Source organism: Urtica dioica, chromosome 9 (genome assembly GCF_054948205.1).
Source record: "Urtica dioica subsp. dioica isolate 48M chromosome 9, U.dioica_male_clone48M_v1_H2, whole genome shotgun sequence".
In the NCBI taxonomy this organism is placed as follows: Eukaryota; Viridiplantae; Streptophyta; class Magnoliopsida; order Rosales; family Urticaceae; genus Urtica; species Urtica dioica.
In genome coordinates, this window is record NC_142764.1 from 29,637,032 (window position 1) to 29,663,406 (window position 26,375).

A 26,375-nucleotide genomic window follows, 5' to 3' on the forward strand; every position below is an offset into this window, starting at 1 on the left:
CTACGATGACAACAAAATTTAAATGATTATAGGGGCATTTTTATAATAAAAAAAAGTGACAAAAGTCCAGTTTCGGATATTATGCATATAACAATCCAATTTTTTATATCTTGCTGATTATTAGGTCTACAAATGTGAAATTTATCGATTTAAACACCACCCCAACAAACCTCTTCTTTTTCTTTCTTCGTGGTATTTGTTTAGGGTTTTCGATCTCTCTATAATCTCGATGGTCTTTACACTTTAAAACAATCGCAATGCAACACTATCCCCAACAAACCTTGTTAATTTTTTTAGTGTGTTGCCTGAGTGTAAAGTAAGACTTTTCGTAAAACTCGTATCGTAGATATTTAGAATAAATAAACGAGTTTTCTCTTAATCAAGTACTTATTGCAAATTAGAGTCTCTCGAGAGCATGGAATGGTCCATGAATTTAGAAAATAAATATTTAAGGTCGAGTAAAGATTTCGGAACGATTTTTGAGGAATTTCGAGTTGGACTTGAATGAATTTTATTTTCCCAAATGAGATTTTTGGTGAATTCTCAAATACTAATGAGAGTCTCGAGAGTGAAAATAATTTTCGAAACACCTTAAATATATTAAAAAATAAATTATAATCAAAGAAAAAATTTATCGATTTATTTTTTAAATTGTTTCCATTTAAATTTCTCTTCCTCTTGTCCGAATTATGGTTTGTAGATTAGGGGTTTTAATTTCTTTGAGGATTTTCGTGGCTTGTTTGTGACTGGGCTCGTGTTTTGCTCGTTGTGGTTTGAATTCGTGTGATAGAGTTTCAATTTCGCAAATACCACATTTTTCGTGTATTTTTTTACTATTTATTAAACTAAATATTTATTTACTATTTATTTAAAAAATTTAAAATCTCTCTTTATAAATTTTTTTAAACTTGTTATAAAGAAATTTTTTGATTTAATTATATATAATATAAAATATAGAGTTATTTTATTAATGATATTTTGGGAGTTTAAATTTATTATTTACATAAATACCCATTGAATTCCTGCACGTATAACACTATGGCCCCCTCAATTTGAAAATCATACACAACCAACCTTAAAATCTTGCATCGTAGCAAACTTAGGCCTTCTGTCACATATTCTTGACGGACGTTGGGTGTGTGGTCACATTTTTTGCACGTGAAAAGGGTGAAAATGTAATTGGATAAATATCAGTAATAATGTAATTAAATAATAATGAAAGGTAAATAAAAACTCTGCAATCGAGATTGCCTCTACTGCACTTGGACGCTTGCTTGTAAACCTCGACACAAACCCGGGCCTTCTCGAAAAAGAGGTCGTAAAATTTCTTATATTTAACGGCAGACTTGAGGCAGTGATAGTCCACGACCTCGGTGGAGAGCCATATCACCGGAGCTCTGTCCTCATATTCGGAGATGTCCCATGACTCTATGCACCCGAAACCCTCGCACCGTACGCCCTTTTCCTTATCTTTTTTCCTTGTTGGAGGCCTCGTCGAGAGGCAATATGTTTCCGGTGATGAACAAGTCGTTGATCTCCAACATCTCGAGGGGCTGAGGGACTCCGTTCTCATCGTGGAGGATGAAATTGTTGAGCCTTCTGTTGGATCGGTCTCCGTCGTTTGGCCCCGAAGTCAAGTGCATAGCGACGATCTCTTCTTCTGCGATTTGCTCCTTCTTTGTCTCCACGTGCGAGGATTTTTCGGACATGTTTATGGCTGACTTCTCTTTGAAGTCCGAGCATGCCGCCGCGCGTCTCGGCATTTTCCGATCGCCCGAAGCGTCGTCACTCTGAGGTGGGCTGCGCTTTTTCCCTTTTCCGGCGTTTTTCGCGATCTTCTCTTTTCCCTTTTTCTTTGTCCCTATTCAAACGGAAACACCATCAACTGAATAAAGCTCATCACACCATTCTATCTGAATCGGGATATCAAAGCACATACAAAAAAAACACCCAAAAGCTCAATTACTGAATCTCCACGAGTCCTTATAAGCCCTTTATGTTACATGTAAATGGATAAAAGTTATAACATCGGCGAAACGAAAGGTATAGATGATCTCAAACATGCATGGTCAATTAGGATTTGTCAGACTCCAACTGAACGAAACTTATTTCATTTTCATCGACAGATTTAATTTGGGAATTTCAAAACCCTAATTTCTCAAATTACGTCTTATACTCATCAACGATAGGGGTATTTTGATACTTTCATTTGTCACGTGCTAAAAACGTGACCACATACCCAACGTCCGTCAAGAATATGTGACAGAAGGGCCTAAGTTTGCTATGATGTAAGATTTTAAAGTTGGTTGTGTACGATTTTCAAATTGAGGAGACATAGTGTTATACATGGAGGAGTTCAAGAGACAGTGATGTAAATATTACATTTTTTTTATAAAAAATAAACAAAAAAAATATAGTATTTGTAATATAATATATTTTTAAAGGAATTATGTATCATTTATATTATAGAGACATCTCGATTAAATATAACTGATATCATTGATATTTTCCTTAAACAAGTGTAAAGCACGGGAGTTCACTTCCTCTTCGATAGTTACTTTCCGTAACATGAAAACTCACACAAGTCTCAAGTCTCAAGTCTCTTAACAAGTGGACCATCTATGGAAGCGTGTCAGAAGCTTAAGTATCGACCGTGTAATGTCAATGACGTGTCGTAAAGACGATAAGGATTGCACCAAGATTCCGTACTACTAGGCGTAAGGTTCGCCGAGATTTATAAATGAAAGGCTCGGTCGTGGGCCACATCGGTACATCGCCATTGGACCCAGAAGATTCTCTCTCTCTCTCTCTCTCTCTCTCTTTTTCTGGTAAGTTTGATCGAGTCTGTTTGTTTGCCGAGAAAACTGAACGAAGCAGAGAAAAAAAGTTGTGATTTTCATTTTCATTTTGTTTTGTGCTTTCTTTTCAAGTGTTCATTCTAGAATTAGACTATCAAGATACACCAGTTTTGTTGTTTTATTATTTCTTTTCTCCGTTGTTGACCTTTGCTTTATGAATTTTTTTTTCTCTATTTTCTTTCGCCATCGCTTTATTGGCACGATTGCTGTTTTGAAATTGTCCGTTTTAACGAATAAATGATCGACAAAAAAGAAAATCCCGAGACTTTCATGCTATTAGAACTTAGAACTAGGGGGATTCGGAATTAGATTGCGTATTGGCGAGCTACGAAAAATTATTACCTGTATCAATTTCAACTTTAAGATCAGAATAGTTGTCTAAGGCTTGATTACCGTATGATTCCAAAAAAAAAAAAAATTTATATGCAGGCTTTCGGTGTAGTAGATCATCATGGATTTATTTCTTAAGAACTATTATCAATTCTCTGATTGTGTGTCAAGTAACTATATTTTTAAATGTTTCTTGTTTACATGGAGTACATGGAGTGAAGAGTAATGGTTTGATAGTGAATAGAGCGAGGCTTATCCTTGTCGTAGCATAAATAATTTTGATTATTGTTTCATTTTTTTCTGTTTCCTTTGAACTTTCTGTGTAGTTTAGTGATATATTCAAGTCCCTTTTTGTCTGATTGAATTGTATTCCAACAGGGAAAAAAAAATGAGTGATCAGGTTGGCAAGGCAAAACCAGTCGAGTCTTTCGAGTACGAGCTCTTGGAAGTCGACCCCGATAACCTCAGGACTGTTGTGGCTGAACCCGAACCCAATCCCGTGAGCCCGTGGATTGACCCGGACTCGGTGAAGCTCAAGTACAGAATCGGCCGAGGACCGTTCGGCGATGTTAGGCTTGCGACGCATCACCAGTCCTCAGCCGATTTCGACAGATATCACGAGCTGGCTCTAAAGGTGTTACATCCCTTGGAGAAAGACCACTCCCAGAAGTTTCTCGATAAGTTCGAACAAGTGTTCTTTCGGTGCCGGGGGTTCCGTAATGTCTGTTGGCTTCATGGTGTTTCGATTATCGATGGCAAGGTAAATTTTTTTGCGTAATTGGATCTATGATGCTCTAACTTGGCCTTTTTTTTGCTTCGAATTAACAATCATAGTTCAGTTTGTAACTGAAATATAATAATCGGTTTAGACTTAGTATCACCCATTAGATAAAATGTTAGGCTTGAATACAACCAATAGACCAGAATCCAATCTCTTTTTGGGAATTGAATCTCCCAAAAGCACGGCCGTGAATTTCGGATCCTTATATCATTCCTCAATAATGCGATAATCTATTCTTGGCAGATCTGTATTGCTATGAAGGTTTACGAAGGATCGGTGGGAGACAAAGTAGCTCGGCTCAAGGGTGGAAAGCTTCCTCTTTCGGAGGCTTTGAAGTATTGGCTCATAACACAATATCTCTCTCTTTTATTTGTTGTGTGTGTGGATTATAGCTCAACTTTTTTCGGAAAATTCGTTGTCTCAGATTTCTAATGCTTTCAGGTATGGGATAGAGATAGCGAAGGGAATTCTCGAGTTGCATTCGATTGGGGTCCTGGCACTGAACCTGAAGCCTTCCAATATTCTTCTGAACGATAACAAGGAAGCGGTCCTCGGAGATTTTGGGATCCCGTACCTGCTTCTCGGGATGTCGTTATCGAGTCCCGACATGGTTCTCAGGCTCGGGACTCCGAACTATATGGCTCCCGAACAGTGGGAACCGGAAGTGAGAGGTCCCATCGCTCCCGAAACGGACTCGTGGGGCTTCGCTTGTTGCTTCGTGGAGATGTTGACGGGTGTTCAACCGTGGGACGGGAAGTCCGTCGAAGAGATTTACGGTTCGGTTGTGATCGAGCAAAAGAAGCCGCAAATCCCGAGCGGTTTGCCTCCGTTAATTGAATGCGTCATCAATGGCTGCTTCGAGTACGATCTTCGTTATCGGCCTCTAGCAGCGGATATACTGAACGCGTTCGAAAGGTATCGGATATATTTATTTTTAATCAGTCGAGTTTTTTCTTTGATACCCGAATGAGCGTGGTAGGGCTTGGAGGATGTACAGATTTTTTAATTTGAAGGAACATAGTTGTGTGTTGAGGAACATAATTTTTTACATTAAGGTTTTGTTATGATATCCATATATGGGTACTTAGTAATAGTAAACAGTAAGGGTTAGTATGGGTATTAATGACATTTTTGTAATAGTATATATAGAAGGGAATTGGGGAAAAAGAAAGGTATCGAATCAATTGTATTGTTTCTGTAATTATTCGGAGATTCGATCAAACACGTTCACAACAGGTTCCTTGATTTTTCCTAGGGTTATTTATTTGGGTTTTGGATTTCATGCAAATCTGCGTATTTTTTTTTCTTCTTTACGGTCATCGATTTCTAATGGATGTGACAAATTTTGGTACTGATATTGTAGCTCTCAGACCGCCCTTCACGGTGAAGACGAATGGTTTGGCTCCCAAACCAGTACGCTCACAGAAAGACCGAGTTCTATGTGGTCTCTCTCCAAAGATCAAGTCCAAGTCGGCGATAAGGTCCGCTCGAGGAACACCACAGACGTCCCAGAAGGCACCGTGGTCGGACTCGAGAGCCACAACTCCGAGAACGACAGCTTCGCGACGGTGAAAATCCCCGGAGCGAGAAGCCCCGTCAGAGTGCTCGCCTCGTCGATCAAGAAAGTCGTGTCCGGTTTCTCCGCCGGTGATTGGGTTCTCTTAACAGGCTTGTCCACTGCTTCGAAACACTCTTCGGTCGGAATCATTCATTCTGTGCAAAGCGACGGGACCGTCGAAGCCGGGCTCATCGGCCTCGAAACGCCCTGGAGAGGACACGTGTCCGATCTCCAGCCGGCGAAACCGCACCGCGTCGGAGATTTCGTCAGAGTGAAAGAGACGGTTCTTAATCCTCGGTTCGAGTGGCCGAGGAAGAACGGCTCGTGGGCCGTCGGAAGAATCTCTCAGACCCTCCCGAACGGGTGTCTCGTCGTGGGCTTTCCCGGGAGGCTCGTTCTCGGCGACGGCCCGAGGACTTTCCTGGCCGACCCGGCCCAGGTGGAGCCGGTGTCGTTCGACACCTGTCCCGGGGTCGTCGAGAAGTACCGCCACGTGGAGGATTTCCATTGGGCGGTGAGGCCGATCGCGATCGCGCTGGGCTTGTTCGCGGGCTTGAAGGTCGGGCTTTTCGCGGGCTCGAGGCTGAAGAAGTGCTCGGCCCGCCGCGAGGAGAGGCGTCAGGAAGAAGAAGGGCGGTCCGGGAAGTGGCTTCCGAACCTTTTCAAAGATGGTGGTGGTGGTGTTTCTGCTAGGTGAAAAAGCGTTGACTTTTTCTCTCAAAAGTCCACCCTGTAATGCCTTCAGGGGCAAGGAAATGAAAAATTGAATTCTGTAAATAATAATTCAGACAGCTGTTTATCACTCACTCTGCTGTATATGGAAGCATACAATAACGTATATGCTTTGCAATGTGTAAATAAATACATTTCTTATAAAATTTGCTTTGCTTTAAATTATGTGATGTCGTTTTCATGAATTTGTTGTCGTTGGAGACCGAAAAGACGTGTTACGACTTGCGTATATAAAAAGAGTCTGGAAATGACCCGCCATATTTAGTCAAATTAGTGAATTGACCTAAACATTTTTTTTCTTCTTTTTCTGGCTTCTCGTCATCTTTAACCGATCTCAGGCTTCGGCTAAGGAAGAAAAAGGAAAAAAAGAATGTCAGACTCAAAACCTTAAAACTCCACGGTTCTATTCAAATTAAAATCAAAACCATGAATCGAATGTAAGCTCTATATCTCTCTCTCTCTCTTGCGTAAGCTCCCAAGAGTTTTATTTTTTATTTGTTACTTTTCGGTGAAATCAAAGGTTCTTTTTCTTTTCTTGCTCGGAAATTAAAGGACGATTTTTTTAGTTCATTTTCTTGATCGTCGTTTTGTTTTTCTTGCTTCGTCTACCAAGGAGTTGTTGATTTCGTGGTTTGTTTGGGCCACAAGAAAATTGATCATTCATCGTTTTCTATGATCAGGAAAAAATTCGAAGAGGATAATTGTGGAGAAAGAAAAGAGATATATACTTTAAATGCTAAAGTAGGCAACGAAGAAGAAGAAGACTGCGGTGACGATGAGATCGATTGTATAGCAGAGAGATTCCTTTGCACGAGTCTCCATAATCGCGACTCAATCAAACCAGGTAAAAGAGTAAAAACCAGAACTATTAATTCTTTGCTTTTCTCCAACTTCTTCATTTTATACAGCAGAGTTACCGATATTCCTTGCTTGCTTTGGAGATTCTGACTCGTGGTTCTTTCTTACGAAAAGTTTGATATTTATTCTTTGATTAGTGTATGAATGTGGGTTTTCGGATTCACTTACAGTGGGAATTCTTATTTTCTTTCGTTCTCATAGTTTGTTTTGAGAACATTGTACAATTACAATTACATAGGAAATAAATAAAAAAAAAACTTATTTTGCTCGGAAAACATTAATTAATGGCAGTTGCATATGCGCAATTTCAAGTTCAATCTAGATTTTTTTTTGGGGGGAAAGCTTGCGAAGTTCAACCTTTAAAATGATCCAATTTGGGAACTTTCTCTAAAACAGATAAAATCGCTAAATATAAAAAAAAAAAACCCTACTCAGCTTCATTACTAGAGTGATGTATGAAATTCGGAACCTCTGTCTTAAGCTTAACTAATTGGAATTCGAAGCTACATAAATAGCTGTACCAGAAACAGCATGTGATTATAAATGTTTCACTAGATATTTCAATCTGTTAATCCCGTGTAATCAACCGAGAGAACATGATTAACAAGTGAAGGGCGGTCGTGGGAGAAGCACAAGCACGGAGAGTGGAGAGAAGAGCAGAAGAGCCGAGCGGCTCGGCTCGAGAAGCAGCTCAGGGCGAGGTGGGAGCTCGAGAAGCTGATCGAAGAGCAGCTCGGAAGCTTCCGGGCCCACTACGGCCGAGCCATGGTCCCGACCCTCCTCAGAGACGTCCCCGAGCTCCTCGCCCCCGAGTGGGCCCCGCCCCACGAGCTGGCGGCCGTCTGTTGGCTCGGAGATTGGAGACCCTCCGCCATTTTGGAGCTCGCCCTCGGATTGGTCCGCTCTTCGTCGTCGAGTTTTTCCGACTCTCCCGGGGCCGAACAGAACTTGACCGAGCTCATCCGCGAGGTTCGGATCGAAGAGGCGATAATCGACGAAGAGATGGTCGAGATTCAGGCCACTTGCGTGCTTCACTTGCCGTTCGGGCCGATGAACATCAAGTCGAGCGAAGACGCGTTGGCTTGTGTGAAGTCCGTGTTCAAGACGATCGAACGCGTCGTCACAAAGGCGCAAAATCTCAGGTTTTTACTATTTTACCCCGCTATTGTACTGAGCTGTACAGATATCTGTTTTTGATGATATAACTCGGTGTGTGAATTGAGAATAGGTACAAAGCATTGGAGATGGTACTAAAGAGGGTGTTTAGCCTCACCGATGCAGCGGAGTTTTTGGTCGTGTTTGACGAAATCCAAGGCTCGATTCACAAGTTCGCGAAGAAGCAGAGACTACAAAAGGGTTCGGTCACTGTCCCCGTCAGCGATTTGGGGTGTTTCAGTTGAAAAATCTATGGCGAAAAAAAGAATAGAGAAAAAGTTTTTCTCCCAAGTTGAGTAGTTTTTGTTTTCTGAACTTGGTCTTTTTTTGGTTAGTTGCTTCTTGTAACATATATGGCTGTCAAAGCTTTTTCTGTTCTGAGAAACCAATCTATTTGTAATTGTATGTGTTACTTTTTGAAATTCAGAGGCTTTGTACTGAATGTGAAGGTTTTAAGATGTTTTGAATAATAATATAGAATGGTCATCTTTTCCTTTGGTGCCATATCAAATCCTAGTTCTAATGTTGTGTGATGGTGAATAGGCTGACAATGATGTCTTTGTTTGGTTATTTATTGTATCAATGCAGAAACGCATTTGTTAGTCTATATACAAATGTATATGTGCATGGAATAGTTCTTTACATTTTTTTTTTAAAATCTTTTTTCTTCATCGTTTTCTCACTTTATCTTCTTTCCTTAAAACTGACCACTGAAACCTAATAATTTGTATTATATCCTTCAGGCTTGTTATTTGAAGAGAGAAAACAATCATAGAAATTCTACTATTAGATTTAATGAAATATGTTATGGAATGGATCTTTACATATGAATAAAAAAACAGGGGAAAAGATTACTTTTTTCAGCTTTTTAATGAAAAAAATAGAAATTCATTAAAACGTAGATTTCTGTAATTATATTTGAAATACAGCAAATAAAGCAAACAATAAAAAAATTTGGAAGTTTTAAAATAAAGGAGTCCCACCGTGGGACTCCCACGTATATTTCGTTTATTATTGGAAAAATATCAAGAGTATCCTCGTGTTTAATCAAAATGCGAGATTTATCCCATTTATTTATGTAAATATCAGACATATCCCTTCAGTTTAATATAAATGACATATTCATCCCCTAAAAAAATATTATATTACAAATATCACCCTTTTCGTTTATTTTTTACAAAAAAATAATTTGAACTCCCCAAAATACCCTTAATGAAATAATTTTTTATTTTTTATTCTACATACAAAAAAATTAAATTAAAAAATTTCTTTATAAGAAGTTAAGGATTTTTTTTATAAAGAGAGATTTTGATTTTTTTTTAATAAAATAGTAAATAAATATTTATTCTATTAAGGGTATTTTGGGTAGTTCAAATTATTTTTTTGTAAAAAATAAACGAAAAGGGTGATATTTGTAATATAATATTTTATTAGGGGAGGTATATATCATTTATATTAAACTGAAGGGATATGTATGATATTTCTAGAAATAGATGTGATAAATATCGCATTTCGATTAAACATGAGGGATAGTCTTGATATTTCCCTTTATTATTTCATAAATATTTCATTTAGTTTTTGAAAATATTGTATGATCTCTTCTTTCTTTGCACCTGCCCTCTCCGACAAGCGTTTTCTTGTGGAAGCTGATGTGGACTTTGACTCTCTACCAGAACACCACGCTCTGCGAAAGCGCGTGCTATACACTCCCTTCAACGTGACTCGAATATAAAAACCCAAAGAAACCTCCTTCATTTTCCAAACGTAAAAATACTCTTCGGAGATCAGACTCTCTCCCATCTCAAAACCCAAAGAAAACCTAACAAGAACGAAAAGCAATCGACGAGATTGCTTTCCTTCTAATCTATCGTTCCTAAACCATAACCCTAAATCCAACCCCGATTCTTAAATCGCTGTGGTTAAATCGGCGATATTGGGCGATCGAGCGAGCGAGAAAGAGAGTTAAAAGGACGAACGATGTCTGCGGCTGTGTGTGGAAGCAAGAGATCCTTCTTCGAAGATCTTCCTCCATCGCCGCCGCTTTCGAAGAGGATTAGGTGTTCTTCTTCGACCTCTCCGATTCGCTTCTCGGCTCCGTCGCTGATCGACCAGCTCCGAGCGCTCTTTCCTCGTATGGAACCGCAGGTAATTTTCTTTCCGATTTGGTATCGGCCTTTGATCTTTGTGTAATTGATGTGGTTTATGTTCTTTTGGAATTGTGGAATCCTAGGGTTTTTGTTTTTGCCGGTTTTATGAATGTGCTGTCTTTAATTTAATTTTGGGATGCTGGGAATGTTGGTGACGAGAAGAGAATGAATCGAGGTCTGTTTTGTGTTTTGTAATGTGATGCGGTTTAGTTTTATATAGGGTTTATGATTCTTTTGTTGACGATTTATCTTACGAGGTCTAGAAGTTCTGAGTTTTGGATTTGTTTCTCATTCAATCAAGAACAGCTAGGGCTTTGGTGGCCTATACCGTGAATTATTTTTGTTTAGTTTCGGATCTTAGTTTAACCTGTATCGACGATAGCTTCTTGTTGAAAAATATGTGTTTTCGCGCCATGCTTTATTGTGACGGTGGTGATAGAGTTTGTTTCTTTGGGCCAAGGAAATTACTTCTTCTTGGTTTCTATTATTGTATAATCCGTAATGCTTATTAATCTCTAATGTTTTTGATGATTTGTCATCTAGCTTCTCGACAGAGTCTTGGAAGAATGTGGTAACGATGTGGATGCTGCTATTAAGAGACTGCGTGATCTGTGTCTGCAATCCGGGGATGATAATACCGAGGACCCAAATGCAACTGTGGAGACAGGTGTAGTGTCATTCTTTGTGCATAGCTACAGAGTGTCTTTGTTTATAAATTATATGATGGTTTTACCTTGAGGGTTAGAATCTCACAGCTGGATGTGAATTGGCAGGTGCTAGTGAGGAAGATGGTTCCGTTCCTGAAAACCCACCTGCTCTTCACAACCTTCCCACAGATGGCACAGAATGGGTTAACCTGTTTGTGGCTGAAATGATGAACGCTACAAGTCCCGACGATGCCAGAGCCCGAGCTGCTCGGGTACTTGATATCTTTCAGAAATCAGTCAACGCAAGTAACGGTGCCGAGGCGGCTCAGATTCTGCAAAAGGTGAATATTATGTTTGCTGTTACAAAATAAACGACTGGTCTGCTATCAGGGTTACGTGGCTTGCTCGCATAATGCACACTGATAAAATAGCTAACTTGAGTACAAAATCGGTCAGAGGTTTGCTTGCGCTGTCTCATAGCAGCTTCCGGGTGGTGGGTGGTTTCTAAGGTTTTCAAATAAAAGAGATGACTGTGAGGCATCGCTAATCGTTTTAGTGTTATTCGCATTGTCATTCATCTAATCTTTAGCATACCTGATTATGGTTTTCCATGGATTGCAGGAAAATATGCTTCTGAAGGAACAACTCGGAGGAGTTTTGAAAGAGAACACGATTCTGAAACATGCCGTGGCAATCCAGCATGAACGCCAGAAACATTATGAAGACAGAAGTAATGAGTTGCAGAGTCTGAAGCAGTTGTTGTCTCAATATCAAGAGCAGTTGAGGACTCTTGAGGTTAGAATCTCAGCTTGCTTTACAGCTCTTGCATTGTTTATGTGTGTTTTTAATAATATAACCTAAAATTAACAAAGGGTTCTCCGAAATTTCTCGGATCATATATTATATTAATAAACCTTGCTGACTTATTTTGTTCTGGGATCTTTATTGGCAGGTGAATAACTATGCGTTGACGATGCATCTGAAACAAGCCCAGCAAAGCAGCTCTATTCCCGGACGCTTCCATCCCGATGTCTTCTAATTAAATTAGTGTTTCTTCGATTTGAGCCGACTCTTGTCTCTTCCTCTTTGGCAAGTTATGTCTCATCATCACGTTGTGTCTGTTAAAGTGTGTAGCAACTGTAGATTTGAGGCCGTGTACGTCTTTTTAACATCGTTCCTCTCGTTACCAAGACGTGATGACTCGTTCCGAAATGGAATGAATGCGTGTCTGTAATCACTAAAGTTTCTTCGTGAGTAGTACTTGAAAGCTATAATATTTGGGTTGAGATATGTTTACCTCTTCAATTATTTTTATTATACAAGACCCGTTTCAAGAGAATTTTTATTTTTTACTGCTAGAAGAAAAGTACATCACATTAGAGAATGCTTATATATTATCTTTGTGCTTGACCTCTGCCAAACTGCCTGGAGCCTAGGCTTGATTAGAAGGCAATGGTATGTTTGTCGGGATGATAGTTCTTCTATACTTGGTGATATGTGCTTCGAGACAAGTCTATGTATAGTCAATTATTGTACCGAACTAGCTTAGTAACTTTCTTTTTCTGGTATATGGAATGGTGTCATTTTTGTAAGAGAAGATTTTTTGTTCAGCTTCGAACGAATTGATATTGGGGCAAAGTTGTAGAGTAGCTAATCAGGAACTTAAAACACGGGCAAAATTTCAAGAAACCTTTGACAAACAGGGAAAATTTTGCTGAATTTTACAATATAGTGGGTGACTTGGAACTTGCTCTAAAACACGGGCAAAATTATAGTATATTCTAAAACGTACCAATAATAATTTTATGTTGGAGCACTCGATAAGTATTGAAATAATAAATTATAATCTTAAGAGTTGAGCAAATCAATCAGAATTAAATGAAGAAAATATTCGACACTTTCCTCGATAAGATTTTAGTAATGAAGTCTATAGTAGACATTTAACGTGAACCTTTTTAACAACATAATTTTTTTACCAGTAAATTAAGAGAGTATTTAAAACGTGGCATATAAAAGCGGAACCACACATCCCTTACACCTCCTTTCCTTTCTCACCATTCCTTCCCTTGCCATCATTCACTGCTCTCTCTCTCTCTACTCTACACAGCTCCGACTCAAAGCATGAACGAGTTAATACCATTGTTATATTCTTAGAGGATTTTCGTCGAACACTTTGAAGGCACCCCTCTCACTCTCTCTCCCACAACGCTTCAATGGTTTCCACAGCTTCTCTCTCCTCGCTAAGCTTCATCACCGAGAGACCTCGTTTCGCCGTCTCTCCGGCGACCTCGCTCTCCTCCTCTTCGTCCTCCTCGTTCCTCTCTTGCGGGTCCCGCAAGAGCCTGGTTTCGCTCTATTCGTCGCCGCCGCTGAGGGCCAATTCCGCCGGAAAGCGGCGTTTCGGGATTCGGATTCTGATCAGAGCTTCCGGAGACTACTACGCCACTCTCGGAGTCGCCAAATCGGCCACTGTCAAGGAAATCAAAGCCGCTTATCGGAAGTTAGCTCGTCAGGTATTGGTCTTCGTCTTTGGTGTGTTCAATGATAATTGAACGAGGTTACAATGGAATTTTTATGGTCAATTGGATCGATATAGTGGTGATAATTGACAGTGACCATGGTATGTTGTCATGTAGAAGTAGTCCATTGAAAGAAGAGAACTCCGAAGATCAGTACCTTAGTTTATCCAACATAGAGAATCAATCCTCTGTTTGGAAGAGAGATTTTTTTTCCTTAATTACATTGGATAAATTATTGATTGAATCGCTTAGTGAAATAAAGTTTGTCAAATTTTTGTCACAAAATATTTGATTGCCTTACTATGTTACTAGCTCGAGTTTTATCATGAGAAATGACTGCATTTTGAATTTTGTTACTCCTCAAGTACCACCCTGATGTCAACAAAGAACCCGGAGCGATCGATAAATTTAAAGAAATCAGTGCAGCATATGAGGTATGTGTGTTAGATTTGAGATATAACGGGGTTTCTTGTTCGTATTTTCCTTTCGAATTTATGATATTGTCTTTTGAATTCTGAAGTAAAACGCTGCCAGGTGCTATCAGATGACAAGAAGCGATCTTTATACGATCAGTATGGCGAAGCCGGAGTTAAGAGCGCTGTTGGAGGATCATCGAGTACCTATACGGTACTACATGTTACGGAGAATTGCAAAATTATTTATATATTAGATTTAGTGAACCTATATACATGAGCAAAAACTATATCACTAATATACGCAAATATAATTTTATCGCTTTTGTTTTTTTATCTTCTCCTTAATCTTCGTATACTGTTTGAGTTTGCGTTAATGATGATAATTTCGTTTAACTCTGTTTAGAATTGGTGCAGGTTCTTCTTAAGTGCTGTAGACATTTATTAACGATAATGGATTAAGTTTCTCCATTTGTTGTGTTTTTGCAGACTAATCCATTTGATTTGTTTGAGACATTTTTCGGGTCGAGCATGGGAGGGTTTTCTGGGATGGACACGGGTGGGTTTGGAACACGACGCCGTAGCACAGTCACAAAGGGTGAAGATATACGGTAACCCATAAGACTCTTCAAAACTTGGTTTAGTCGAGTATGATTTGTGCATGATAATCACCCCAATATTAGTTACTCTGGAGAATTGATGATTCACGATACACATGTGTGCAGCTATGATATCTCCTTAGAATTTACCGAGGCAATATTTGGAACGGAGAAAGAATTCGATCTTTCTCATCTGGAAAGGTGCGAGGCTTGCAGTGGAACAGGAGCAAAACTGGGCTCCAAAATGAGGATATGTTCATCTTGTGGTGGGAGGGGTCAGGTTATGAGAACCGAGCAAACACCTTTCGGAATGTTTTCCCAGGTAAATAAATACCTTTCTCTGCTGTAAATTTTTTATTTCCGTCTATTCTTTGAGTATTCAAATTGAAAATGGTTATTTGAGCATTCTGCCATGTTTTTCTGATAAGAATTATTAAGATGTTTGTGTTGCTCTGTTGTAAGGCTCTAGGCAATACAATAATTAGTTAATTGTTGAGGTTGAGAAAAGTTAGGAAGTAGATATTGAGGGCATTATAGTAATTAGTAGGGATGTTTGGGTAAAGAAAGGAAATTAAGAGGGAAAAGGGCATGGAAACGTTACGAAAGAGTAGATTGAGGAAGAAATTCTGATTTGGAGAGCACGGACTTAGTGGGAGATGTTAGTTTATAAAATGAGGTACAAAAAAATCATTTAATAATGACTGAATTAGTATGGTAAACTCTTGAATACCCAATTCTCTCTCTCTATTTTATTTTATTTTATCATTTATCAATGGAATTCGAAGGTTCTTGTCATACTTGTGAATCACAGGCTTTCTACTGCATCCATTTTTTTTTTGCAATTTTTCATAGTGTAAACGTGACCTTTAGGTATCTGTTTGTCCAAGCTGCGGAGGAGACGGTGAAGTAATTGCGGAATTGTGCCGAAAATGTTCTGGCGTTGGAAGAATTCGTGTGAAGAAAAGTATAAAGGTTAAAATTCCGGCGGGTGTTAGTACCGGGAGTATTCTCAGGGTTGCAGGAGAAGGTGACGTTGGACCAAAAGGGTAAGCCTGAGCTTCAATCGACATTTCAACATTCTGTTTAATGAGAATTGATATGGATTCCAACTATGTTTCAACATCTCAGTGGGGTGTGATGAGTGGTTTCAATTGAAGTGTAATCTTCAGCTTTATGTTCTCTAAGCTTTGCAATGGCTTAGTACTTAAGCCTTCCTATTGATATTAGCATTGTGTGGTTTAATTGAGCAGTCTTAATAGGGTATAGATAGTCAATATGGCTTCATTTTCTTCCTCACAAGGATTTAGAGAACTCGTATACATTGATCGTGAACGGTTTTACTTCATCCTCTCATCAGGGGACCGTCCGGAGATCTTTTTGTGTATCTCGATGTTCAAGAAATTGCTGGAATAAAAAGAGATGGCATAAACCTCAATTCAACGATATCTGTCACTTATCTTGATGCCATATTGGGAACCATTGTTAAGGTGAGTCCATTTCAATTATGAAGCACAAACTCTGAACTTCGTTTGCAAGTTCTTTCCTTGGCCATACTTGATTCCAACAGAACAGAACAGAACAGAGGGTACTGTATTGGTATATACTTATCTGGATTTCGAAAAAAAAAAAAAAAAAAAATATACTTATCTGGATTTCGAAAAAAAAATAAATAAAAAATATACTTATCTGGACCATCACGGGATGGGATAAATATGTGACCGCGTCATGAATTCTGAACAGGTTAAAACAGTCGAAGGGATTTCCGAACTTCAAATCCCACCCGGTACTCAACCCGGTGATACTCTTGTTTTGGCAAAGAAGGGTGTCCCGAAATTGAACAGACCTTCAATACGCGGTGATCACTTATTCACAATTAAAGTCGCCATTCCAACTCGAATCAGGTACTACATAGTCAAGGTGTAGTGCATAATGTTCGAGTTTGAGGTTAAAATCGTGATTTTGTTAAAATAATCAGTAAGTTTGAGCACCATGAATGGTAGAAATTCACCTGAGAAATCTATTTTGCTATATTAATGTTGAACCCACACAAGTTTTCAAGTGAAAGTTTTCACACTTCAAAATCTTCGGCATTTATAGTGTCGGAGAGCGGGAATTGCTTGAAGAGCTAGCTTCGCTAAAAGATTCAAATGCCAGCCGTACCCGCACTCGCGCCCAGCCTCGGCAACCTAGTGAGTAGTCATTTCATTGCATTCCAAGTATTATATCTGCGTTTGTGTGACACCCACTCATTATATGATTTGCTTGTTATAGCCAATACTAGTGCCGAAAGTTCAGTCGAGGCTGTCGAAGAGAAAACCGAAGAATCAGAAGATCAGGATGACCCAATTCAGAAGTTGAAAGACTTCGCTGGGTATTTACTATTTTCACTAAATATTTTTATATTTGTGCTCTTCCAATGTAGCTTTGGGTGTTGAAAGTGCTTCAGATGAATCATGAACAAACCGAACTTTTGCAGGTCTATCGCAAATGGGGCTCTAAAATGGCTGAAAGACAATCTCTAGGCCAATCAATTACTTTAAAACTCTCCGGCGAACAATCATTGAACTCGTGAAGTATTTGTATTGGAGAAATTTTGTATTCCAATGAGGCCTATAGCAGATATTCTTTTATTTTTTGTTGCCTTTGTAACTTCACTCGAGGCTCAAATGATGAGATAAATGAAATGACATAATTTATGATGAATAACAAGTACAACAATCAAGGTCACTTAGGTTTTTTGTCTTTGCTACTTCGATTAATTAAGAGCAGAACAGAAACTAAAACAGGTGATAATATGATGAGAAGAGCCAGTGTGAGATTGGGTTTTGTGATGTCTGGGAAAACTGCACTTCCATACTTTATCAATGCACCGCCAATCACAGACCCAGCTAATAACTTCCACAAGTAATCCAAATCCTCCTGTTTTGTAATTATAATAAATAAATAAATAAAACAATTAGTCCTAATTAGGAGCACAGAAATGCCCAGAGAGAGAGAGAGAGAGAAAGAAGAAACCTGAGAAGTGAAAGCAGGGAGATTTGAATCCTTTTGTTGGTCTTGTTTCTGAGGGTCAATGGCTCCGATGGCAAATGACCGATTTGCCCTTTGAGAGGACGAGAATAAGCTTTGTTGCTGTGAGTTGAGCTTTATCGGAGTTGAACCAATGAGACTCGTTGCTGGCTTTGTTGGTTGGACGTAGAGTTTTGAGGCTGTAGCTGACGAGAGAGCCACCATTTTTAGCGACTCTTTCTTACTATCTTTATTTTTATTTTTTATTTGTATTTTCTTTTCATTTTTGTTATCCGATGATAATAAGACTCTTTTCTTCGCATGCTGTCTCTCTCGAAATTTGGGGATAATCGTATTTATTTATTTATTTCTTTTCCTTCTATTTATTTTTTGTTTTAAAATTAAATAGTTCAGAAATAACATTAAGTTTTCTCATTTCTAAGCATTTGTTATTTAAAATTTGACTCACTTATTCTAGATTGTTACACGTTTTCATTCTGTTAAATTTAACTATGGCAACGGTGGCACTAAACACTAAAACAAGAAATTAAGTAGTTTTCACGTAAAAAAAAGAGGATTAGATAGTAAACCGTTATAATATGTATTTATGTTGTCATTTTCTCAATTAAATTGTCGAAAAATTATAATAAAAACAAGGAGAAATGACGGTAAAAATATTTAAAGTTTGTTCTAATCGATATTTATATACTCATCTTTTTTGGGTAAAAATATTTCATGTTATAAATTTAATTATGCATAAATACTTTCGTCGTTAAAATTTTTATTTGAATTTAACGGTGTAAGTAATTACGGAGCTACTAAATGGTAATATGTAAATGGTAATATGTGTTATTTTTGTCAAATAAAAAAAAAAATGAGTATATAAGTAGATGTTTCATTATTTTTGGCATATGCTTTCCCCTGAAAACAAAGTGATTTCGTTATAATTCTAAATTCCCAAATTTTGCGTCTCAAGCCCTAGCCTAGGATTTCAGATTGCAATTTCAATTTCGATTTCGATTTCGTCATCTTCTCCGATCAGCAAAGATGGTGTTGGCTCAGCTGGGAGGAAGCATCTCGCGTGCTCTGCAACAGATGGCGAACGCCACGGTGATCGACGAGAAGGTTTTGAACGAATGCCTGAACGAGATCACTCGAGCTCTTCTTCAAGCCGATGTACAGTTCATGCTCGTCCGTGACATGAAGAACAATATCAAGAAGATCGTCAATCTGGACGATCTCGCCGTTGGCCACAACAAGCGCAAAATCATCCAACAAGTGTGTTCCAATTTTTTTTTTTTTTTTTTTTTTATCTCTTTCGTCTCAGATTGGTTGATTTAGGTTAACAGTTAATCCGGATGTGGTTTGTTCGGATAAAAAAATTCGTGGAGCCTTTTTTTTTTTTGGGGAATTATGCTTTTGATGCTTAGAATTTCGTTTTCCCTTTGATTTTCCTCTTCGATTATTCGTGCGTACATTGTTCATGTTTTTATTATACTGTTCAACAACTAAAGCTTGCATATTATACCCAGGCCATCTTCAATGAACTCTGCAAGATGCTGGATCCTGGAAAACCTTCTTTCACGCCGAAAAAGGGAAAACCGAGCGTAGTAATGTTTGTTGGTCTTCAGGGTATGGTTTTAGAATCTTTTACGTTCTTTCCGATTCTTTTGTGGGTTTAAAATGATCGACGTGTCATTGTCATCAATTTAGTGCTCTGGTCTTCTATGGATAGTCAGTTCTGAAACGATTTTCATTGATGCGATGGAAAAATTAGGGTCTGGAAAGACAACCACTTGTACGAAATACGCACATTACCACCAAAAAAAGGGATGGAAGCCTGCACTGGTTTGTGCTGATACGTTTCGAGCCGGTGCTTTTGATCAGCTAAAGCAAAATGCCACCAAGGCCAAAATTCCGTTTTATGGAAGGTAAGTTTTTCCCTCTCTTCTGAGTTGTGTCCCGTGGGTTATGGATATCCAATACTACAGATATATAAAAAAAAAATACGAATGGTCTTCTAAGCCTTAGTCTTCTTAATCATGCAATTATCCGTCCTACGGATAAAGTTGAATTCTGGCTTGAATATATGTACTAGACAAGTAACCCCTTTTCTCGATGCTGATTACAGCTATATGGAGTCGGACCCGGTGCAAATTGCAGTTGAAGGTGTGGAAAGGTTTAAGAAAGAAAATTGCGACCTTATAATTGTCGATACCAGTGGGCGACACAAACAAGAAACTGCTCTTTTCGAAGAGATGCGTCAAGTTGCTGAATCAACGGTACTTTTTTCTCCTCTAGAATGTTCTCTTCACCTTATGCAAGAGTTACAAGAGTTACATATGGTTTGTGGGTATCAAAACTCCTAATTTTTTAATATTTGTTTTTGAATGGTGCAGAAACCAGACCTCATCATATTTGTGATGGATAGTAGTATTGGTCAGGCAGCTTTTGATCAAGCTCAGGCATTTAGGCAAAGTGTGTCTGTTGGAGCTGTAATTATTACCAAAATGGACGGTCATGCAAAGGGTGGTGGTGCTCTTAGTGCGTAAGTGTCGCTTAAACATTTGCAAGCAATTTAAAATTCCTATGCATCACCAAAATTTTCTTAAACTGAAATGGAGAACCTCTGTTGACCTTGTATGTCTGTTTATATTATCGGTGCAGCGTTGCAGCGACAAAAAGTCCTGTGATTTTTATTGGAACTGGAGAGCACATGGATGAGTTTGAAGTTTTTGATGTTAAGCCGTTTGTCAGCCGGCTCTTAGGTCTGATTCTCGTGCACAGTTCTTATTTATATTTACGTTAGTCCAAAAAGTTTTATGGATTAATAAATGATGCTTATATTTCTTATTAGGAATGGGAGACTGGTCTGGATTCATGGACAAAATTCATGAAGTCGTTCCTATGGAACAGCAACCCGAGCTTCTGCAAAAGCTCCAAGAAGGGAATTTTACGCTGAGGATTATGCAGGAGCAATTCCAAAACCTTCAGAAAATGGGTCCGATAGACCAGGTTTGAACGTTGAATCTCATCTCATCCCTCTATATGGGTAAAGTCCGAATATTTAAAAAAAAAAAAAAAAAAAAAAAAAAACAACCTTTATTGATTTACTGCATTCGTGTAGGTGTTCTCGATGCTTCCAGGGTTTAGTGCTGAATTAATGCCACAAGGACACGATACGGGAGGTCAGACTAAGATCAAACGCTACATGACCATGATGGATTCTATGACAAGCGAAGGCAAGTGAAACTGTAACCCCTTAGTTGAGGGATCAACTCAAACCTCCAAAAGCTGATTTCCACTTTGGTGTAATTGCAGAGTTGGATAGCACAAACCCGAAGCTGATGAACGAGTCGCGGATGATGCGGATAGCGAGAGGGTCGGGTCGGCACCCGAGAGAAGTGATGGGTATGATAGAGGAGTACAGGCGGCTCGCCCAGGTGTGGGGCAAAATGAAGGGCATGAAGATACCAAAGAAGGGCGATATGAGCGCACTTTCGAGGAACATGAACGCTCAACATCTCAGCAAAGCGCTTCCGGCGAATATGCTCAAACAGTTTGGCGGTATGAGCGGCTTGCAAACCTTGATGAAGCAAATGGGTTCCAACAAGGACATGATGAGCATGCTCGGCGGTGACAAGTAGATATATGACTGCCTGATTGTTGGAACCCATGAGTCAGTTATATAACTAGTTTTTTTTTTTTTTTTTTTTTTTTTTTTTTTTTTTTTTACAAATTGAGTTTAAAAGCTTCTTTTTCTTGTTTTCGCAGGGCTACTACGTTGATTTCCCTTTAAAAGCTTTTACTACAAGATTTTGCTTTATATTGTTATTGGCAATGGTGGAAGTTTCCTCTTTTGTAAGTATTTAGGGAGAAGAATAACTTTTTTTCTTGAGCATTCAAATGTTTTTAAAGCGAACATACATGAGTACTTATTTTTATTTTCATCAGTATGCTGTTGATGATGGGAAGCATTTATCACCTGAAACTCTAGTCTATCATATAATGTAAAGTATATGGATCTCTTTCTATCTCTCGAAGAACTTGCTAAGAACAGTGTTCCTCAAGGAGGCCTCTTCTTCATCATCGTCTTCGTCACTGTGGCCTTCGGCTTTGGCTCTGGTTTTGAGGGCACATAAGATAACTGAGTTCACTTGCATCCTTAATGTCGCATTATCGACAAGCGTGTCTGTTAACATCTTCCTCAGTTCGTCGTCACTTTTGCTACTATCGCCTCCATTAACGTTGGATTCATCGGCTATCTTGCAAGCATTTTCTATCTCCTGTGCCAGAAGTTGTGTCTGTTCCAATTGCAAAATAATTTGACATTAACTTTACGGCCTTCTAAATAGGCAATAATTCGCAACATAGTCAAAGCTATCCTCTTTATGCCTGAAATTAGTGAAATCGTCAAAATTTACGCTAGTACTAGATGTAAAAAAAAATTTCCTACGTCAATAAATTTAAATACAGATGCAAGTACTCTGTGGCAATCTTTCTAAACTGAAAACCTTGATTGTTTTGCCAAAAACTCAAAAATTTGGGATCAGTTAATTTCAAATGGTAACTATCAAGTACATTGCTGGCTCAATCAATAAGCAGAGGAACAGAGACTACAAGTGGGAAGAGTTACCTCTGCAAGAAGGAGACCGATTCGATTGTCTGATGTCGTTAGCAAATCTATTGCATCAGACGGTAATGAAGTGTCCACGATTACTTTATCTTCCTCTTCAACGAGGAAGTCAACACTACACTCCCTAAGTCGCCCGATAAGAATTCTACATTCATGTAGCAATTTTGTGTTTGCATTATCTGCAACTTCTGCTCTTTGCTTTTCCTTCTGAAGAACCCTCTGAAAATTAACTAGTGATTACTTTTTTATTTTTATTTTATTTTTAACAGATGTGACTGTAAGATTAGTAGAAGAGAAGTTACCTCTACTTCCAATTTTTCCTTCATCAACCGTCCAAGCTCATGCTTCAGTTCCGATTGAGAATTCCTGAGAGATTTGACCTCCTTAACAAGCAATTTCACGTCGGTCTTTGATTTCAATTCATAGTCTTCGTGGCGTTTTTGTAACTCATCAAACTGATCTCTAGCAATATCCAATTCATCTACCAACATCTTATTCTCATCCATGATTGACTTCTTTGTTGACTCTGCATGCATTCTCTCTTCCTGCAAGGTTCACGCCCGTTTCATTATTAAATACCAAAAATACCTAACAAGGCGATTTAAAAAAAAGTTATAAATGGGAAAATAAAACATACCTCTTCAGATTTCAATTTCAATTCCAGCTCCATGCACTTTCTCCGCAATTCTTCCACATTCCACTGCATTTGAGTAATCCTTTCCTTTTCGTTTAGCACAGTTTGTTGCATGTTTTCTTTACAATTCTGTGTGGTAGTCTCGAGCTCCCCTTCCAAATCTTTTACCTGCAATAGAAAGTGTTAGCCAATATTTTGAACACATTCACATCAAACGATAAGGTTAGTTTTGATTTAAGAATCTTGCCTTGGTTGTAAGGAATTGCCTTACAGCAGCTTCTTGGTTTAATCTAGCTATAAGATCTTCCATGTCCGTTTTTGCGGTCATTAGTCTTTGCTGAAATGTCTCGAGAACCCTGTTCAATTTATGTCTCTCATCCGAAGGAAGAGCAACTGTTAAACCCCTAGGAAACTGAAAATCTGAATCCACAGAGGAACTAGCATTCGCTGGAGCCCCAGAAACTCCCGAAAGGTTAGCAGAACTCAAATCACTTCCCACACTCTCCATTGACAGTCTCCGAGGATGAGTAGGCCGCTTCAAATCCTCCAATTCGGGAACAAACTCTGTTCCATCGAGGCGGAGAGGTTTAGTGGTAGAGCTTTCACCTGTTTGGTCTCTGGAAAAATTGGTCTCTTCAACTTCAGTCGGGAATTTGTGCCTGGAAAACTTTTGTAGTCTTGCCTGGATAAAGTTTGTGTTAAGCAGCCCAAGCTTTGCACTTGTCTCCAACGAATCAACTAGAGCTTGTTCAGATGTGTCGTTCACAGAGCCCAAATCAGTAAAACTACCAACACCAGGCTTTGTGTTTCCAGATTCAGATATCTCACGTGGAGTATCGTCACCATAATCTGATGTGATTGATGAATGATTAGCACCCACGTCGCTCGTAGAATTTACATCTGAACTTTGCGCATCAATCTCATTGAATGCTGAAAAGTATTTAAAGCAGGAGAAAATGGAGAACAAGTAAGACCTACGAAAGGCTGTGGTGAATTGACACTTATATTAAATTTTATGGAGGTTATTGTTGACAAATGGATGGAAAAATAAATAAACATTTTTTTTCAGGTTGCATCAATGAAACACCTACATGATCTCACAGCAGCTTCAAGCTCAAGAAACATAGCTACTTGAAGACTTCTAGATATATCAATATCAGATAACAAATTCTGCATCCAGTCCTCCAAAGAACACCTTCGCTGCAATAAACTAATCAGTTTGAGAATAAGAGGATAACTAGTGTTCTTAGCAAACAGAAATACAGAAAATTAAGGAAATAAATTTTCATCACCCGGTAAAAAAAAAAAAAAAAAAAACAGGCTCTATCTTGATCAGCTTGTACTTTCCCAGGCTCTTTCTCAGAGGTATACAATAGATATTTATTTCCCCCTCCTGCTGTAATAATTTAGGATGTATTTATAACATAATGGAATAATAGAATTAGCATTCTGTTTACAAGATATAACTCGCTGTGTCTCACCGAGAACTTTGGTCACTTGTATTGCTGGATTAATCTAAGGAATCCAAATTTCACCACAGGACACTAGTTCTACATAAGAATTAAGTAAGGTGGTCAGACCTGTTCCAAAAGTTCCTGGCTTTTTATCCTCAAAACCTTCTTTGGAGGCGCTTGTGGCACATTTTTCTTCGGGAATGCCCTTTTAAGCTACAATAGACAGCAAAAGAGGCTGATAGTTTAAACATACAAATTAAGAGATGACGTGAAAAAAACTCCCATCTGAAGTTGCTCGTTTTGAAAGAAACTCTAATGCACAAGCCGGAAGCAAATACGTTCCATGCAAACATTAAAGAAAAAGAAGGGGAAAGCAAATAAGTGCAAATTTGTGAGTGACACGAGCAAGAACAACAAGCTTACTTCGGAAAAAAGGCTTAAGAAATCCTTAAATCTTCGTAATACCACTCGAACAGTTGTGACCCCTTCGGGTGATTGTATGCCAACTTGAACCCTATAAAACTGCCAGTGTACAGAGAACAAAATGAATACACTGCATACACTAAATAGCACAAAGACGGGAACTTTAAGCACTCGAGTTTATTGTGTAATTAAACAAATCTTTCTTTCCCAAAGAGAATGAATGTGAAAATAACTTCAACTACATCAAGAGTGTTGCCTCCGAAAATGCAAGATCAAGAGTGCAAATAATAGACAAATTGAGAGAGCCGAAATAATTACCGCCACATGATCCAAAACTCTTGATTTTTGGACGAGTATCCAAGACGGAACCATGACACAGTAACTCCATCCTGTTTGAGGATCGTGAGGCCAAACCGAGTCCCGACCCTCCTGCATCGAGAAACCGATTCGGTTATAGAAAAGAAATGCAACATGATATTACAGTCATAAATTTTTATTTTCAGCTACATCAATTGTTCAATGCTTGCTCTCTGTGCCAGCTATGACATTGAGAAAAAACAACTCTGGTAAAGTTTCCTAAAGATTTGATGATATAATTACTTAAAAATCACACTATTCAACAAATTACTCAATAACATTTAGTTTACGCTAATAGCTTAAAGGAAGCAACATATATACATATTGTATTTAGCAGAATATTTATTTCGTTCGTACAAAGACAAAACCTTACAGTCTGGCAGCTTATGCAACAGCGGTGAAATCTTCCATATACGGAATCGAAATCAAACTGTGAAATGAAACGAAAGAAAGATAAATTGACTGGAAAGTGTACCAATTTCAGCGGCGGAGAGCTCCAATCCATGCCGAGAGGTAGCGGCGACGAGCCGTCGTGCCGGTGCTTCGGCGGCGGAGCGCGAGTTCGACTCTCATCGGTGGAGCTACTGAAACCACGCCGATCGTTGCGATCGTAATCGTCTTCGTCGTACCTGTAGAGCGAGGAAGAGCTGAGAAAGGCGGCGGAGCTGCGGCGGAGAGAGTAGGACTCGTCAATGGAATCGGTGAAATTCAAATCGTAGTTCAACAGAGAGAGATCGTGTTGATACAGATTCATTTTTTTCTCGCTCGCTCTCTCTCCGAAACTGATCAATTGAAGAAGATGATTAAAGATGATTGAAAATAGCAAAAGGGTAAAAGGGAATGAAAGAATGAAGTTTTGCTATTTATATACGTTGTCTGGTTGACGGGGATACACACGCTTCAGTGTTTTACACGTGGTCGCTTCAGTGTTGATGACTGGTATGACTAATCTATTTATAAAAATTAAAAATAAAAATAAAAATACGAATATGATTGAAATACTATTTTTATAGTTTCTAGAAGATCATATCAATTGATAATAATATATATTTTAATAATTTAAATTATGTATCAAATCTATCTTTTAATCTAAAATTTCATTGTCCTTTTATCCTCCATTGTATTTCGAATTTAATTATATTAAAAAATTTATTTATGATTTAATCAATATAATAGGAAACATTCAATCAACTCTTGGTCCATCCTCTTTACGGCTATTCTCGGATTTTGATTCTACCATATAATGCTTCGTCTTTATTTTTCAT

The 26,375-nt window shown here is 38.6% G+C and overlaps 7 protein-coding genes across 10 annotated transcripts; 5 read left to right on the forward strand and 2 right to left on the reverse strand.

Annotated features, from left to right (window-relative positions):
- Nucleotides 1–2,708: 2,708 nt before the first annotated feature.
- LOC149386703 (protein KINASE OF THE OUTER CHLOROPLAST MEMBRANE 1-like) lies at nt 2,709–6,444 on the forward strand. 2 transcript variants are annotated; one of them, XM_089626597.1, is made up of 5 exons: nt 2,709–2,828; nt 3,567–3,948; nt 4,213–4,304; nt 4,411–4,884; nt 5,333–6,444. In XM_089626597.1, exons 2-5 carry the CDS (start codon nt 3,577–3,579, stop codon nt 6,222–6,224), a joined length of 1,830 nt encoding a protein of 609 aa, XP_089482723.1. In that variant the 5' UTR covers nt 2,709–2,828; nt 3,567–3,576; the 3' UTR covers nt 6,225–6,444. The 2 variants fall into 2 exon arrangements, with proteins under 2 accessions (XP_089482723.1, XP_089482724.1); XM_089626598.1 differs by lacking the exon at nt 2,709–2,828 and adding an exon at nt 2,870–2,886.
- Nucleotides 6,445–6,573: 129 nt separating this feature from the next.
- Nucleotides 6,574–9,047, forward strand: LOC149386704 (seed dormancy control protein). Its single transcript, XM_089626636.1, has 4 exons — nt 6,574–6,696; nt 6,940–7,103; nt 7,731–8,259; nt 8,346–9,047. Exons 1-4 carry the CDS (start codon nt 6,686–6,688, stop codon nt 8,515–8,517), a joined length of 876 nt encoding a protein of 291 aa, XP_089482762.1. The 5' UTR covers nt 6,574–6,685; the 3' UTR covers nt 8,518–9,047.
- A 969-nt stretch (nt 9,048–10,016) lies between these two features.
- Nucleotides 10,017–12,405, forward strand: LOC149386705 (uncharacterized). Its single transcript, XM_089626866.1, has 5 exons — nt 10,017–10,417; nt 10,963–11,086; nt 11,193–11,407; nt 11,688–11,861; nt 12,019–12,405. Exons 1-5 carry the CDS (start codon nt 10,250–10,252, stop codon nt 12,103–12,105), a joined length of 768 nt encoding a protein of 255 aa, XP_089482992.1. The 5' UTR covers nt 10,017–10,249; the 3' UTR covers nt 12,106–12,405.
- A 701-nt stretch (nt 12,406–13,106) lies between these two features.
- LOC149386706 (Molecular chaperone Hsp40/DnaJ family protein) lies at nt 13,107–17,232 on the forward strand. The gene is made up of 11 exons (XM_089626038.1): nt 13,107–13,579; nt 13,951–14,019; nt 14,120–14,212; nt 14,488–14,609; nt 14,724–14,919; nt 15,468–15,643; nt 15,955–16,084; nt 16,338–16,498; nt 16,695–16,786; nt 16,869–16,968; nt 17,074–17,232. Exons 1-11 carry the CDS (start codon nt 13,280–13,282, stop codon nt 17,117–17,119), a joined length of 1,485 nt encoding a protein of 494 aa, XP_089482164.1. The 5' UTR covers nt 13,107–13,279; the 3' UTR covers nt 17,120–17,232.
- Nucleotides 17,233–17,321: 89 nt separating this feature from the next.
- Nucleotides 17,322–17,955, reverse strand: LOC149386707 (homoserine O-acetyltransferase). Its single transcript, XM_089626547.1, has 2 exons — nt 17,613–17,955; nt 17,322–17,516 (listed from the first exon to the last, which is right to left on the reverse strand). The coding sequence occupies exons 1-2, from the start codon at nt 17,829–17,831 to the stop codon at nt 17,322–17,324; spliced, it is 414 nt and encodes a 137-aa protein (XP_089482673.1). The 5' UTR covers nt 17,832–17,955.
- A 591-nt stretch (nt 17,956–18,546) lies between these two features.
- On the forward strand, nt 18,547–21,528 carry LOC149386708 (signal recognition particle subunit SRP54 2). Of its 2 annotated transcripts, none has more exons than XM_089625198.1 (10): nt 18,547–18,884; nt 19,139–19,238; nt 19,384–19,537; nt 19,738–19,888; nt 20,006–20,154; nt 20,274–20,374; nt 20,464–20,621; nt 20,734–20,848; nt 20,928–21,285; nt 21,381–21,528. In XM_089625198.1, exons 1-9 carry the CDS (start codon nt 18,654–18,656, stop codon nt 21,251–21,253), a joined length of 1,485 nt encoding a protein of 494 aa, XP_089481324.1. In that variant the 5' UTR covers nt 18,547–18,653; the 3' UTR covers nt 21,254–21,285; nt 21,381–21,528. The 2 variants fall into 2 exon arrangements, with proteins under 2 accessions (XP_089481324.1, XP_089481325.1); XM_089625199.1 differs by having other exon boundaries at nt 20,928–21,173.
- A 10-nt stretch (nt 21,529–21,538) lies between these two features.
- LOC149386709 (Phox (PX) domain-containing protein) lies at nt 21,539–25,941 on the reverse strand. 2 transcript variants are annotated; one of them, XM_089625197.1, is made up of 10 exons: nt 25,586–25,941; nt 25,072–25,182; nt 24,754–24,852; nt 24,457–24,543; nt 23,968–24,076; nt 23,124–23,806; nt 22,880–23,044; nt 22,545–22,787; nt 22,243–22,449; nt 21,539–21,910 (listed from the first exon to the last, which is right to left on the reverse strand). In XM_089625197.1, the coding sequence occupies exons 1-10, from the start codon at nt 25,862–25,864 to the stop codon at nt 21,638–21,640; spliced, it is 2,256 nt and encodes a 751-aa protein (XP_089481323.1). In that variant the 5' UTR covers nt 25,865–25,941; the 3' UTR covers nt 21,539–21,637. The 2 variants fall into 2 exon arrangements, with proteins under 2 accessions (XP_089481323.1, XP_089481322.1); XM_089625196.1 differs by having other exon boundaries at nt 22,243–22,461.
- Nucleotides 25,942–26,375: the final 434 nt, after the last annotated feature.